Here is a 15,078-nt window from a genome sequence, read left to right as displayed (position 1 = left end):
GATGCTTTTAGCAAATTAAGATTTTGTTTACTGGAGGGCTGATCTGGAAAGCCTTAAAAGCTGTCATAGTTTAGCAGAAAGACAAGATAAACTGAACTTTTGTGTATGTGTGTCCCAGTTTATCCACAGAAGTGGCTTTGCTGAGAACAAACTAATGAATTTTAGGCAGGACACCGAATTCCTTAATAATACTATCAGGTAGTCCTAAGTCTGGTGTGAGCTTATAGATAAATTAGTCTGTCCTAGAATTTTTCAGTTTAATGATATTAATTCTGCTTTAACATAAGCAAGTTAAATCACTAGAAACAAAAGATATGCTGGTAAATCACCAGTTTAACAACAATAACAAAAAAATCACATAAGTTTTGTCCTGATTTGGAATTTGATAGTTTATATTGTAAAAAGACATTGCTTGGAAAAACATGTTTGTGGCCTTTTGATGGGAATCCTACTGACCTCTTGAATTCCATTATAAGAGAGTCAGCTAATGCTGGTGACACTTGTGTGTCCTTTCCTGTGCAGGAGCAAAATCACACTTTTTTAAAATCCCAAGTTTCACTAGGTGGCAGCATCTCAATGTTTCAACAGGAAATTACGTTCTTATAGAGAAACTTAGCAGTTGGACTACAAATCCCAACAAGCACAGTTTAAAAAAAAAAAAGCTCAAGAACTTCCTTTTGTACAAGGGTCAGTAAATACAACAAAGTTGAGATCTCTTGGTGAGTGACTATATTAACATTTATTTGTAAATGCTTCATGGAATCAGTGTGGCAAATGTTCATAAGACTTGGTTGTTAGATTGGAAAATGTATTTATTATGCATTTTGCTTCCCACGTGTTAAGGTGATTCGGGGAAGTACTTGAACTGATCCAGGTGGCTTTTGGAAAAAAATTTTTCCATTACGTTGCTTCAGAAGTCTAATTTATTGAGTCTGTAAACTTCAGGAAAACAGTTCTGCTTCAACTTCTGTCAGGAAAAAACCTAACAAAACAGAATTTCTGATCAAAATAGGAGAAATGAGTAAATTATTCAAGACGTAGGACACTAAATTTGACTTTGTAATCTGAGTCACAGAATAGGTTTGAGCATCTCTAGAGGACAACATTGGCTGTTAACATAGGGAAGATTATGGCAACTTTATCCCAATCTCCCAGTGAAGTACTTGGTGTGTTAGATTTATGTGTATATTTAAAGACTTTGTTCTTACGACACCTTTCTGCATAAATATCTACATAGACAAAGTTGCTTGGAGGATAATGAAAATGCAGGAGTTTTACTTATAGGGAACCTAATTAACAAACTCCAGATACCACACTGTGACTGGAACACAATGACCTCACTTTTAGGAACTTCTTTGAGACTTGGCACTTTGTTTTACTTGTTTGTCTGCATTTTTGCATGCTGTATTTAGGTAAACCTAACACAGCACTTTAACAGGGCTGTATTTTGCCTTTTGGTTGCTCCATCAAGACTAAGGTAGCAGCTCCTAGAGGTTCCCTACTGCCCCAAGCACGGTCAGTGTTCCCTGAGAACAGGGAACGAGAGGCAAGATTGGCAGCTTCATTCCCCACACACATTCCTGCTTCACTGGGGCTGGAAACCTGCTGTGCTGGAAGATTCCCAAGACAACTGAGGGCAGATACCCAGCCAGGGCGTTGTGTAGAATGCATTGCAGTCTAGGACATTGAAAAGTTTGTAGAGAAACAGAAGACAGACCTGCTTTCCTAGAATACCATGGACAGTGGAAACGCTAGATTACGAATTACTGTACTGCTGTTTCATCCTGGGGTATTTTTGCCTGTTTAAGAAAAAATAAAATCTAATTTCTGTTGTAATGAAGCTTCAACTTCTGAGCTCAAATGCCTTTTGACTTCTTGAGGTCCTTTAAAACTAAAAAAAAAATAAAATAAAAGGTGGAGCAGCCCTGCCTCTCAGAGCCAAACAGGACAACTGTGATGGCAAAGGTACACCTGGATCATGTCTACTTTTGGGAATGTACTTACATCTGATTCCCAGGGCTGATGTTGGCCTATCTTTGTTACATTTCTGTTCCATCCTGTGCCTGCACAGGTCAGCACCATGGGGCGGCTGGATGGGAAGATCATCCTGTTGTCTGCCGCAGCACAAGGCATTGGCCGAGCAGCTGCGATTGTAAGTTGGAAAATGTTTGTCCTGCTGTGCCTGTTCAAGGTCTCTCATTTTAGCTTGTCCAACGACACCTGCACCAAACCAATGCTTGAATTAATAAACCATAGATGAGGCCAGAAGTACAGAGTCAAAAAATCGGGGAATAATGTAGCCACTATGCTGTATCATGCAGGCTTTTGATGTTTCAATTTATGAAAATCTTCAGCTATGAGTGGAGATGTTAGATAAGGATAAGAGTAGGATTTGAGGACAGCTGCAACTGCTTTTCTAACAATATGTGGTTGGTACTATCTGTACCTTTTATCCATTATCTCTGTTTCTTTGTTCTGGGAGAAAGCAGAGATGATAGAGGGACTATTTCCCAGTCTAAAGTTAGATACTGTGAGGATCCCCTACAGTAAAGCCAAGGTATTTTACCTATATTCATGACCAACATAATCAAGTTCACATGATACTAGCATATTGTTCACAATGAGCACTTTACAAATTTTTTTTATTACTGTTAAACAGAATTCAAGGTACACATTAACTTTCCAGTTATCTTGTAACGCCTTTTGACCAGTTCTTCTCCTGCTACTTCCCTTTTCCACGGCAAATAAAAAAAACCCAGATTTCTTGTTACCTCTGTAATGTAATCAACAACTCAGGAAAAGCTCCTGTTGCATTTTTGCCAGACTGGTAAGTTTCTCATGCATGTGGCTGAGAACACAGAAGACTGCTGATCTTGGCTCTTACATAAATCACTCAGTCCAAGGAGCAGGTAATCTTCCTGATGGCTTCAGTTTGTAAATACCCAACAAGCCATGGAAGGCTGGTGTGTATCAGAATACTTTTGACAGACTTTATTTTGTTAGCTGTTGATTTATCAGTAATCACAATAAAAAAACAGAGGCTTTTGAGGAGACCATCAAGAATGAAGCAATGTCTCTGCTTAAATATCAAAAGTCATGCTGTTTTTAATATTCTGTTCCAGTGATTTGGATACAAAGGATTTTGCTCAAAATAAAAAAATCCTGGTTTACGACTTCTGCCTTTACCTGTCATATTTCTCATAACTTCATTTAAATCTAACAATACAGATAATTCTAGCCCTATTTCTTACTAGTGCAGCTAATAAGGGCAATAATAATATCCATTATCTTAGTCCATTTACTGTTCTCATACTGTATTTATGGATTCCTTCCTTTAGGGGAAACACCTTAAATCTGTCTTATAACGTTACATAGTCGTGTACAACTCCCTGATATGCTCAGAATGAAAACAGAGATCAGATGCCTTCAGCTTGGCTTGGCTTCTATTTCAAGCTGAAAAGCACCTGAAAAGAGATTTTATTTCTGGTATGATCTGAAATATGTAAATATAAACTGCTTCTCTGGTATTCTTCAGGCTTTTGCTAAAGAAGGAGCCAAAGTCATTGCTACAGACATCAATGAGTCTAAACTGCAAGAACTGGGGAAATATCCAGGTAAATGGCCCTACAGCAGGTGTTAGTTCAGCTCCTACAAGTTTTGTGTAGGCTGTACAAGATATACTTTGATGATAGGACAGCTTGAAAAAAGGCAGAAAAAAAGGAAAATATCCAGACTAATTCTTTCAATGTTTGCATCGCTTTATTCTGTGGTGTGAAATAGCAGAGGTTTAGCATGCAAAATAGTGCAACATCAGCATATCAGAGTATTATTTCAGACATGGGAAATACAGTAATTTCACAACTACAAGGCGCACCCTTTTGACTAAAATTTTTCCCTGAACCTGGAAGTGCACCTTATAGTCCAGTGCGCCTTATCTGATGTACAAAGTTGCAAAATTCGCTAACCCGGAAGTGTGAGCCACAATGGGGGGGCGGTGCTGCAGGAGCGCTGAGTCGCAAGGGGGGCAGGAGCGGGCAGCCACGGCCAACAGGAGCTGCGTGGGGAGGGAGGGAGCTGCCCCCGGCCCCGGCTGCGGCACGGGGAGGGCACCTGGGGCTGCGTTTAAAGGCTACGCCAGTCTGTGAAAAATGTTTGCAAACTGCCAGTAATTCGTTACTTTGTTACACGCGGCTCAGCTCCTCACTGCACAAAAAAAAAAAAGGGTGAGCCTCTGCCAGTAATTTGTTACTTTGTTGCATGCGACTCAGCTCCTCGCTGCAAAAAAAAGTGCGAGCCGTAAGCCCAGCCGCGAGCGGGGGACAGGAAAGGCCAGCCCCCAGCCAGCAGCCGCCGCGTGGGCTGAGAGGGACTGCCCAGTCCCCGGTCCCAGTCCCCACCAGCTGCACAGGCTGAGCGGGACCGCCCAGCCCCTGCTGCCAGCCCCCGCCAGCCGTGTGGGCTGAGTGGGACCTCCCAGCCCCTGCCGGCCATGCAGGCTGAGCGGGACCGCCCAGCCCCCACTCCCAGCCCCCAGTGGCCGCACGGGCTGAAAGGGACCGGCCAGCCCCCGGCCAGCGGCAGCCGCACAGGGAGAGAAGGGGCGGGCAGCGCTGCACCGCCTCGAGCTGCAGACGGTCCCAAGCCACCCTGAACCGCAGCAACCCTGAGGTGTGAGCCGTGGCTGCCCTGAACCATGGCAGCCGTGAGCCCTGCCTTGCCAGCCGGGTGGGCGGGAGTGCCAGGCCCCGCCCACAGAGAGGGTGCTTGGGGCTGCGTTTAAAGGCTACACCAATCTGTTAAAATGCTTCCAATTTGAGCACATGCCAGTAAACTCCACGGGGGATTCCGGGGGATTCCGTTACTAATTTGTTACTTTGTTGCGCACAACATGGATCTTCGTGGCAAAAAAATAGTGCGCCTTATAGTCCGGCGCACCTTATATGATCTACAAAGTTGCGAAAGTTGCCGACTCCCGGAGGGTGCACCTCATAGTCCGGTGCGCCTTTTGGTCGTGAAATTACTGTAATTGATTTTTGTATGTCACTGAAGAAGCTGATATTTGTTTGCTAGACTAGCACCCATTTCAGTTGCCTTTTGGCATCACTGGGCTAATTATCAAGAGCATCACTCTGGAAGGCATAGAATGCTTTTCTCTGATCAAGAGAACATCCCACTATACAAAAAGGTAGACCCAGTGTTTTGCATTTCTATGGTCTATACTTGGCTTATCTTTTTAATGAATTCCTTACTGTCTTGTAGAATCCATATGTCTTCAGAAATTTAATTCTAGCAACACTAGATCCACCTATTCTGTTTGCCCAAATGTTCTGGAATATTGTTTTTCTACTGACACTACAGGAACATGCTTGAAGGAGCAGGTTTTCCAAAGATGTGTTTCTAATCACAGGCGACACAAGTGGGACATTACGTTAAAAAGTATTTTTTCAATATTAAAATAAAAAATAAGACTTTGATATAGTTTACAGCTGAAAATGCTTCTAACTTGATTTGAGAGAAAAAAATAAATTTAATTAATTCCTACTACAGGCTGACAGTAAAATACACAAAACCACAGCTGGCACAGCTTTTAGTGTGAACATCAGTCTGCCAACTGGAATTCACCACAAGCTTTGTAATTGTTTGGGAACTTGAGGGCTTTTCAGGTTCCTTCTGAAGGTGTTGTGGGAAATTGTTACATTTTTCCTCTTTGCTGGTATGCTCACAAGGAAAGAAATAATAACGGTCTGAGCCATTTCCATCCTTTAGACATATGATTAGTCAATCTGTAATTCATCAAGACTTGGCACATTGAGGTCTTTGAATTTTATCCAGGAGAGGTAATTCCAATGTGATGTTAATCACCAGCCTGTCTCTGGTCTAATACACAAATCTCTTCAAAAGTGTGTCTATCCTTTAACTAAGGCATAGAAAGCCTCTTCAGGGGCTTGTCACTTTGGTTTCAAAAAAACCCGGGTTTTTTATCCATTTCAAATAAAATTCTCCTTTAAGTTAGACAATACTCAGATGCGTTACAGAGAGCTTTACAGTATTTCACGGAATCACATCTGCTGGGTGAGACTTCTGGAGGCCATGTAGTTCCACCTAGTGCTCCAAGTGGCACTGGTTAGAACAGGTTGCTCAGGGCTGTGTTTAATCAACTTCTGAACATCTCTAAGGATGTTCATTTTCTCAATAACCTCTGCAGGACCCTGTTCCAGTGTGACTGCCTTCATTATTTTAATAATTTATGCAAAATCATGTTTCCTTATTAATTAATTTGTATAAATCTCATTCATAATATCATCAACTACATACGGGAATGCAGCATGAAATGGCACTGTAAGACACATGTAGCTAGTTCCAAGTGTTATTCTATGATAACGAGCATGAAAGTTCATTATGATAATACATGTTCTGTAATTCTTCAGTGTGAGAGTATGGTGGAATTCAAATTTATTTGGAATGTTTTTATGGTAAATTAAGCTAGCTCATCTGCTTGTGTCATGTTGCATAACAATTAAAACAGTTGATCATTTTAATTCTCTCCTGAAATTTTAAGTAGCATGATATGCTGTCCCAGATTAACTGCTGCACTAATTTAATCATTGAGTGAATTGAATTGTAAGCTCTACCCTCAACACATCAGAAAAATAATCCTTAGTCAAATACATTGAAACAAATGCCATGTTTTTTCTAGGCATTCAAATACGAGTTCTGGATGTCACCAAAAAGGAGCAGATAGAAAATCTGGCCAAGGAGATTGAAAAGATTGACGTCCTCTGTAACATTGCAGGGTAACTAGATTCTCTTTGCTACTAATATTTTTTTTAGTTTTCCCTGTCCTCCAGAACTATTTGCTATTACTTCAATGCATTTTATTTGTTATGTTTAATGGATTTCATACCGTTAATACTAACTTTCATGTGTTTTTATCAAAACTGAACTTTTTCTGCACAGCCACATAAACCAGGCCAAGATAGAACAGCTCTGGAACTTATGTTTTGTCTGCTCTATGTGTACCCTTTACTGATGGCTTTGACTCTCCTAGCACAACAGTGAACAAAGCTGACAGTCTGCTAGTGCTCTACTTTTTTTTAAATTTCTTCTACTGTCAATCATTTTGTTGCACATATTGAGTCTGCTTTGTGTCCTTGATACTCATCAGAAGAACTATACTGCTTGCATTCTGCAAAACAGCTCTTATCCCCTCCTTTTCAAGCTTAGCAAAAAATAGAAGTGGAAAAAAGACCTTAGAAATGTAAACCACAGACAGTAATCCACTTCATGCACTAATTCTAGGTTTGTTCATCATGGAACCATTCTGGAGTGTGAGGAGCAAGACTGGGACTTCACAATGAACCTCAATGTTCGCAGCATGTATCTAATGATCAAGACATTCCTCCCAAAGGCAAGGCTTGGCTGCCCATGACTTTTAGTCTCTGCTGCATTGTTTGAAGTGTGAGAGATTAGAGTTGGTGCCACTGTGACAATATACAAAATACAAGCGTGCCACTTTGGATAGGAGAGCCCTTAGATTCCAGTGGTCGTACTGTAAAATATTCTCTGCATTGCATAATATTTCAAACAGACAATTTATTTAAGGATATGGTAGAGAAGATTTATTTGGAGAGTTGGCATATGTAAGCCAGCTAAAATACCCCAGACTTTATGCAGGGCAGTGAGGGAACCATTGCAATACAGTGCTAGTGAATTATTCTACAGCACACAGCTGCACAATACCAGTGCTTCAAAATATTTATAAATAATGTATAATAACATTAATTTTATACAGCTCTGGAGACTATCTTGTGAAGAAATTCAGGGACACTAATGCTAAAGTGCTGAATAGAGCTCAACACTTCAATGAAGGTAGCAGCTCAAAGATGCTTCTTGGTTTTACATAATCATTAGGTTTGGGTCTACAAAAACTTGCAGACTTAATAAGTTGTTTGCATTCCTGTAAATACAAAGGCCAGATTTGAAAGCTGTGACCATAACTAGATGATAACTACTCTTTTCAGTACTGTTCTAGTTCTTTTTGCTTGGTTGGTTTGGTTTTTAGTTTGTTTGGGGGTGGGTTTTTTCTTAGCTGAACTTAATTTTAAAAGTTTAGGGTTTTTTAACAACTTCAGGTATATCAAGTTTTAGGATGCCTGAAGAGGTCATAACTTAAAGAAAATTAGCAACAGTTCATAGATGCTAGAGTTTTATGCTTTAGTCTTCTCCAAAACGAGAAGAGTTTGAGTGGGATCAGTGAGTAGCTGCATTGGTAGGTGGTATTAGCAGATGTCTGTGCGGTGTAATTTACTGTCATGACAAGAGGGCAATGACTGAGAGGTGGTGACCTAGCAAAAAAATCCTTTCCTGGCATAGTTTTCAATCCTGACATGGCTCGGGGAAACTGAGTGAGAATTTCAGACTCTGCTTTACTGCTTCAGTCAATGGCACCTGCCTATGCCAATTCAGCTTTGTTGCCCTGTGTATCAAGTGTATGCAGGGCTGTTCTGTGAGTTGCTGTGGGCTATTTTGCTGAACCTGCAGATGAAAAAAAGTTTGCATTTGAGTGACAAAAGTACTCTTTTGCAGATGCTTAAACAGAAATCTGGAAATATTATAAATATGTCTTCTGTGGCATCCAGCATCAAAGGTCAGTAGATTGCTAGAGTTCCTTATATACATCTTTAAGGTGATGGATATACAATAAAAATATTGTGCAACTTAGAGCTTGGAGGACATTCTAAATTCAAAGCTATTTTTAAATCCTCTGGAGGGTTGGGGGAAAAAATTCAACTCAAATATAAATGCAAGGACACTAATGGAAAATTGTAGAAACTCCAAGATCCTTAACTCTGAGCTTTTTCAATGTTTTGTAGCATTTAGTGTTTATTAACTAAAAAGAAATTACTTCCAGTGATATCTTGGTACATATGTTTTTCAAAGATATAATGAGCAAATGACAATTACAGAAGTGCTGTAACTATGCTTTCAAAAGCAGCCTGATCATGACTAACAGACAGATTTCTGCTCTTCCTAAATCTTTGCTGCTTGTTACATTTTCTAGACAAGTTCCAAGACTTACCCTATTGAAAGATTGTGTGCTTTCCTCTGGTGTATACTTACGTAGAATTCTGGCAGTTGTCATTTTAGCTAGCCTGCCCTTATGGAGAGGCTATAGCTGCTAAGGGAAATGCTGGAGTCCAGAAGCAGTTGCATTTTGAACAATCCCGGCTCTTTCTTTTTTCCTTTTTTTCCTTTTTAACTATGTTTCTGTGATGCCCTTCTCTTAGGAGTTGTGAACAGGTGTGTCTACAGTACTTCAAAGGCAGCAGTTATTGGGCTAACAAAGGCTGTGGCTGCTGATTTCATTGAACAAGGCATTAGATGCAACTGCATATGTCCTGGTAAGTGTTCTTACATTATTCTGCGAACTAGGAGCAGATACTAGAAGGCCAGATTGGGTTTGGCTTTTTTACCAAAGAATAGACTCGCAAGTGGTAACTAAAGTTACCAGCAGTCTACAAGAACAGAGTGTGTTTGAAAGGCTTTTAATATAGGAAAGTTGTTATTCTGTGATTAAACTGGATGTATAGTCTGATTAATCTAGTATTTGCACTTTATACATACAATACACAGTGTTTGAATAGCTGTTTTCAAAGACGCAGTCTAGGAAGTTAGAAGTAGGCAAGAGCTAGCTAACAGTCTGACCATTATTTAACCATCTGAAAAGTATTGAGTCTAATTCTCAAAACTCTCACCTTCTACTAAAATTTAAAACTCTGTGCTTTATTGGTAGCTTTGCAGTCTTTCTCCTGAATTGTATTACAAAGTTACACATAGGTGTTAAGACATACAAATAGAACAAATAAACTTTTGTTGTGATTGATGATGCAGTTGATTTTTAATACTGAATTTTAAATTTTGCTTAGGAACTGTTGACACACCATCTTTACAGGAAAGAATCCAAGCCCAACCTAACCCAGAACAGGTGAGAAAGGAATTATTAGCTTGGTCACATGTATATATATATTTAACTCTCTTTTAAAAAAAGAATATATAGTTGCACTTCTGCCCATATTCAAGAATGTCCTCAATTTCAGAGTACTGTGGATAACTTAACATTGCTGTCTCCTTTGAAAGTGTGGTCAGCTTGAACTCGAGACAGAAAACTTAAGGACTGACCAAAACTGAAGCCTCAGAAGGATAATATTGCTTAGTGAATGTAGAGGATCTTTCATCCATGGCAGCAACTCCAGGTGTTGGTTACAGCACCCAGTGCAAAAGCAGAGGACATTTTCTATTGTGGCATGTATCAGACACAAGGTAGCACAGAAACAACACAGACAGGGCATTCTGGCCTATGCCTGTCAATGTTATTTGGGAAGCCTAGCCATCCTTACTACATAATGGCAAGTTCTTATTTGAAAGACATGGGAATATCTACCACCAAAGGAAGATATTAAAGATTAAGAATTAATAATTATAATTAATTATAATTATTAATAATAATTAAAAATTAAGATATAAAGGACTTTATGTTGGCTTTATTCTGGAAGCAGAGATTTAGGTACTTTCTAAAAGTCTCCTAATTTTTTTCAACCTGAAATTCACATCCCTGTTGATTTTATGTTTTTCCAGCTTTAATTCCCTACTTTGTGCACTAAAAGAAGTTATAACTAGATGCCTGTTTCCAATATTGCTTTGTACATGTCAAGAGGTTAAAATAATTGCTTTTTTATTTTTGATATACCAAATGTTCTTGTATATCCAGGCATTTAAAGACTTTCTAGCCAGACAGAAGACTGGCAGGATGGCTACTGCTGAAGAAGTGGCCCACCTCTTTGTGTACTTGGCCTCTGATGAAGTAAGTATTTTAATAAAATAAAATGTCCTATCTCAGAATCCCATGCTACTTTGCACCATTTTGACTAAAATTTTGGTCCGAACCCGAAGTGCGGCTTATAATCAGGTGCGGCTTATATACAGACAAAGAACAAAAAGTTGCTCTTTTAGTTCGGAGGACAGGTGTCTGCTGAGAAAGGCAGGAACTTCTCTTTGAAATGGAGAATGTAAACCCCCTCCCTTCAAATTATTATAATTTTGAAATCAAGGGACTTTCAGGCAAAAATATGGGAATTAGGAATAACAGTTCTTTTCTAGGGAAATTAAAATAGAAATACAGTACTACAAAGAAACAAACCCAAAACTCTGACAAAGTCAGAGTACAACCTGACACCCCATCAGGCAGGGTGTTGGTAGCAGTCCCATTAAATGGTAGCTGCAGTCCTCTTGCAGTGACAGATGTGATTCAGTTGAAGCAGTGCTCCTGTAGAAGGTGCAGTTTCCCTCTAAAGGTCCAGTGGTGATGTGGAGAAATCCGATTTTCCTCTGGAGTCCAGTGGAGAAAGGGGCTACCTTATAGTGTCCAAAAACCTCTGTTTTTATCTTGGTAAGAAATGTTGGGCTCTTCCCCCGGCTGGAGCAACTTCCAATGGGATGCAGTAATTTTATCAGTCACACAGTGGGACTCAATGGGCCATTAGCAGAAAATGACTCGCTGCATGAAGGATGAGTTGTGAAAAGATAAAGAACAATGCCCTACCTGGTTTCAATGGATGGCCCATTAGCAGAATATCTGCCATTGAGATAAGGATCACTGCCCCCACCCTCAACAGATGGTGATAGAATAGATACCTTTTATCACACTCTGTATTGTAACCTGGGGCTTTTAATCAGGTGCGGCTTATACATGGACAAAGAACTAAAAGTTGCTGGCACCCGGAAGTGCGGCTTATAATCAGGTGCGGCTTATAGTCGTGAAATTTCGGAACAATTTATATTCTCTTTGAGCTAGATTATTATAAAAATAAAAACTAAACCATGTTCTTTTTCTGAGTTCATTCTGCAACACAAAAGGTGTTCTGAATGTTGACAGAGATTGCAGGGCATTATGTATTTGGTGCCATGGCCTGGTGGTTTCATGTCACCTGAGCAACTTGATGATCCCAGGTCATCCTGAATGGTGAAGAGAAATGAGCTCGTCAGCTTTACCAAGCTTGCACCATGGCTAGGTCATGTTTTAAGAATTAGCAGAGCTGCTGGATATTTTAGCTCATGCTCAGAGTGAATCTGCTATTCTAGCATAAGGAAAACAGACCCACTATGGTTGTTACATACCAGACTCTTGATGACCACTGCAAACAGCACCAGCATTAATGAGCACACACCAGTGTTACTTCAGCTGCTATAAATTTACTGCGATTAAAAACTGGTCATGTCCAGCAATTCTAATGTCCATGTTGAAAATACTTCAATGGATTTAGTTCAGTATTAATGTTGCTATCCATCAGTAGTTTGTTTCTCAATTTCATCTTGGTTTTAGTATTTACATAATGCTAAAAAATTTCTCCAGTCTGCTCACAGGGTTTTCAATCATGTATAAACAGAATTCCTATTTTGCAATATATTCAGCATGTTTCTGCAGTGACATTGGGAAGAATGTCAACAGCTCAGTTGCTTACCCCACTATCCACATAATCTCAGTTTTTAGTTAGGTTCCATTATAATTATTGGCTGACCTGGTCAGATTCTGCTCAGCTGGACAGACCTAGTAACACCATAGTGTGAGGTATTTATTCCTGTAGGTAAGATATCTGAAGTCTAGCTTTTGTAAATTTGTACTCTCAGCATGCTTTCTCATCTTAATGCCTCTAATAATACTTCTGCCACACTTCCTTGAATGAGGTAAAAGGCTTTAATTTCTATATTTGTTTCTATTTAGATATTATATTATTAAAAAGGTGCACAAAAAGAAAACAGATTTTTTAATTTAAAGAAAAAGTGTTTCCCTTTAATTAACAGCCATGAAAAATTACTTGAAATCATTGTTTATTTTATGTAATTTCAGTCTGCCTATGTGACTGGTAATGAACTAATCATCGATGGAGGATGGAGCTTGTGATTGACTCTACCTGCAAATGGAAATTCATACTATGATGGGCAAAAAAATAAGGATGGTGTTTCTTGCAAAGATTGAGATCATGCATGTAATGTCTTTCCAAACAAACTTGCTGCTATCTCTCTCTAGACTGATCTTGCTGATTAACTTTTCCTTAAATAGAGAAACACTGGAGTAAAACATACTTCAAGTGGCTTCAATTTACGGCAACTGCAAAACCATGAAAGAACAGCAGTTTAATGTTTAAGATTTCAGGAGGCCAAAAATATTATGCAATTACAAAATCTGAGCTGTATTTTAAACAAAATCTGAGTGAAATTAATTAACTATTATCATTATTCTCATCTTACAAGGTATGTGGAAATTAAATACTCACAATTAGATTTTCATGTACAGGAACCACTATGCCAGGGCAGTACTCTAGCAGGTATGGAAGGGAGTATATGTGAGAGGAGTATTCTTAAGTATATTGTTGGATCTTCATAAATATGCTTGACATGTAGCACAAAAGCAAAAGGAGTGGATTTTACCACTCTAGATGGAGCCAATATATTCCTCTCCAAAATTATGTACTGATATTGGAAAAATTCTCTAAAATCTGTTGCTAGGTGCTACACTCTGGTGCTCTATGCCTTATTCTCAAGTACCAATACAATTCACACTAAAGCACAAGGCAAAATTTCCCTGAAAAGGACTGTTTCTATGTGAGTATGTGCTGATGTTTTTATTGTGATAGCACATGGTGGCTTTGATTCATGAAATAGAAACCTATTATTGTCAAGTTTCATACTCAGGGACAAAACAAAGGTCCTGACCCAGAGATCTAAGGCAATGAATAACCTGAATTCACAAAGCATTTGTTTTGCTGACATGCTGCTTAAAACCAACATGTATTACATGGTCTAACTGCCTGTAAACATGGTCACCTTTAATATAGCTCCATTTATCTAGTTAATAAATTAAACTCCATGTAATTTAATACATATCTTCATATACATTATATACATACATATGTGAGGGGGGAATTAAGGACTAAATGCTACTGAATATGATTCATCAATAATCAAAGCATAGAAAAAATGTACAATATTGTGTGTGTGTTTCTGTAGCAACAACTGCCATGTTTATAAAAATACAGCTTAAGCTTTTCAATATCAGCCAAAGCATTAAAATAAATTATTTGATTTCAAAGATAATGAAACACATCCAATTAAAATCTGGCCTCTTATTTTAAAACAATTGTATGTAAATGTTAATTTTACAAATGAGAAAAGTATTGTAGATATTGGTTTCCTTGGGCTTATTATGGGTTTAACATTTACCGTTAATTACGGTTGGAGCATTCTGACCTTGTGCAGTTTGTTTATGGGGTTTTAGAGAATCTAGTGTTTCAATCAAGTGACCTTGGCAGCCAAGCAGGATCAAGTTGGGGCACAAATCCAAAGTTCTCCAAAATGGCTCCAAAAATGTTCACTGATATAAATTCAAAAACTAAAAATTGAGGCTGGCAGGACATGGTTTCTATGGTTTCCAAGGTAAATATGAGGGCCAAAGTCCTTCTTTTTTAGTAGATGCTGAAGGCTTACCTTGAAAAGAGAAAATTTCCCCACTGCAGTAACACATGGAACACGTACTGTGGATTCTGAAAATAATTAAGAGTCTGAGAGAAAATTCATTATACTTATTGCATTTTGACCATCATTACTTACTTAAAGTTTCTAAGCTCGCTTAGAAGTGATTGTAGGAGATTGTAGTACACAGTATACACAAAATGGGTGCGTGCCATTTTGGCAAGACCTTGTCAAAGCACTTGTGCAAAAAAGTAAGTACCACCTGCCTTTAAACTGCACTAAAGGTACAAAGGGCTTTTTTAGGGGTTGCCAAGAATCTGGTGGACCAGACAAGTAAAAATCAGCAGAGTTTGCTGCCTCCTACCTTATCAGCAGCGCTTTTCATGGAGGTGTTAACAGTTGCAACTCTGAAATGTGTTCCAATGTCATGAGGTTTTTCAGCAGATTTGCAGGAATAATTAAAGGAAAATGCTTCTTAATGCTCTTGTGACCTAATTCCCTGGTCGGTTTTTAATGGAACTGGATAATTCTCTTTGTTTTCCTTCCACCCCA

At 39.0% G+C, this 15,078-nt stretch overlaps 1 protein-coding gene across 1 annotated transcript; it reads left to right on the top strand.

The window, feature by feature from the left end:
- Positions 1 to 664: 664 nt before the first annotated feature.
- Positions 665 to 13,934, top strand: BDH2 (3-hydroxybutyrate dehydrogenase 2). The gene is made up of 10 exons (XM_033059756.1): positions 665 to 719; positions 2,072 to 2,152; positions 3,536 to 3,614; positions 6,698 to 6,794; positions 7,300 to 7,408; positions 8,587 to 8,647; positions 9,288 to 9,401; positions 9,927 to 9,985; positions 10,769 to 10,861; positions 12,905 to 13,934. Exons 2-10 carry the CDS (start codon positions 2,081 to 2,083, stop codon positions 12,956 to 12,958), a joined length of 738 nt encoding a protein of 245 aa, XP_032915647.1. The 5' UTR covers positions 665 to 719; positions 2,072 to 2,080; the 3' UTR covers positions 12,959 to 13,934.
- Positions 13,935 to 15,078: the final 1,144 nt, after the last annotated feature.

The sequence above is a fragment of the Catharus ustulatus genome, chromosome 5 (assembly GCF_009819885.2).
Source record: "Catharus ustulatus isolate bCatUst1 chromosome 5, bCatUst1.pri.v2, whole genome shotgun sequence".
Lineage (NCBI taxonomy): Eukaryota > Metazoa > Chordata > Aves > Passeriformes > Turdidae > Catharus > Catharus ustulatus.
Note: the sequence above shows the minus strand (reverse complement) of the source record. Positions and strands in the feature narration are given on the sequence as shown.

Coding starts and splice junctions, on each gene's coding strand:
- BDH2 (XM_033059756.1), top strand. CDS start 2,081: ATGGGGCGGCTGGATGGGAAGATCATCCTGTTGTCTGCCGCAGCACAA. Junction 6,795..7,299: donor GTCCTCTGTAACATTGCAGG/GTAACTAGATTC, acceptor CACTAATTCTAG/GTTTGTTCATCATGGAACCA. Junction 9,986..10,768: donor CCCAACCTAACCCAGAACAG/GTGAGAAAGGAA, acceptor TTGTATATCCAG/GCATTTAAAGACTTTCTAGC.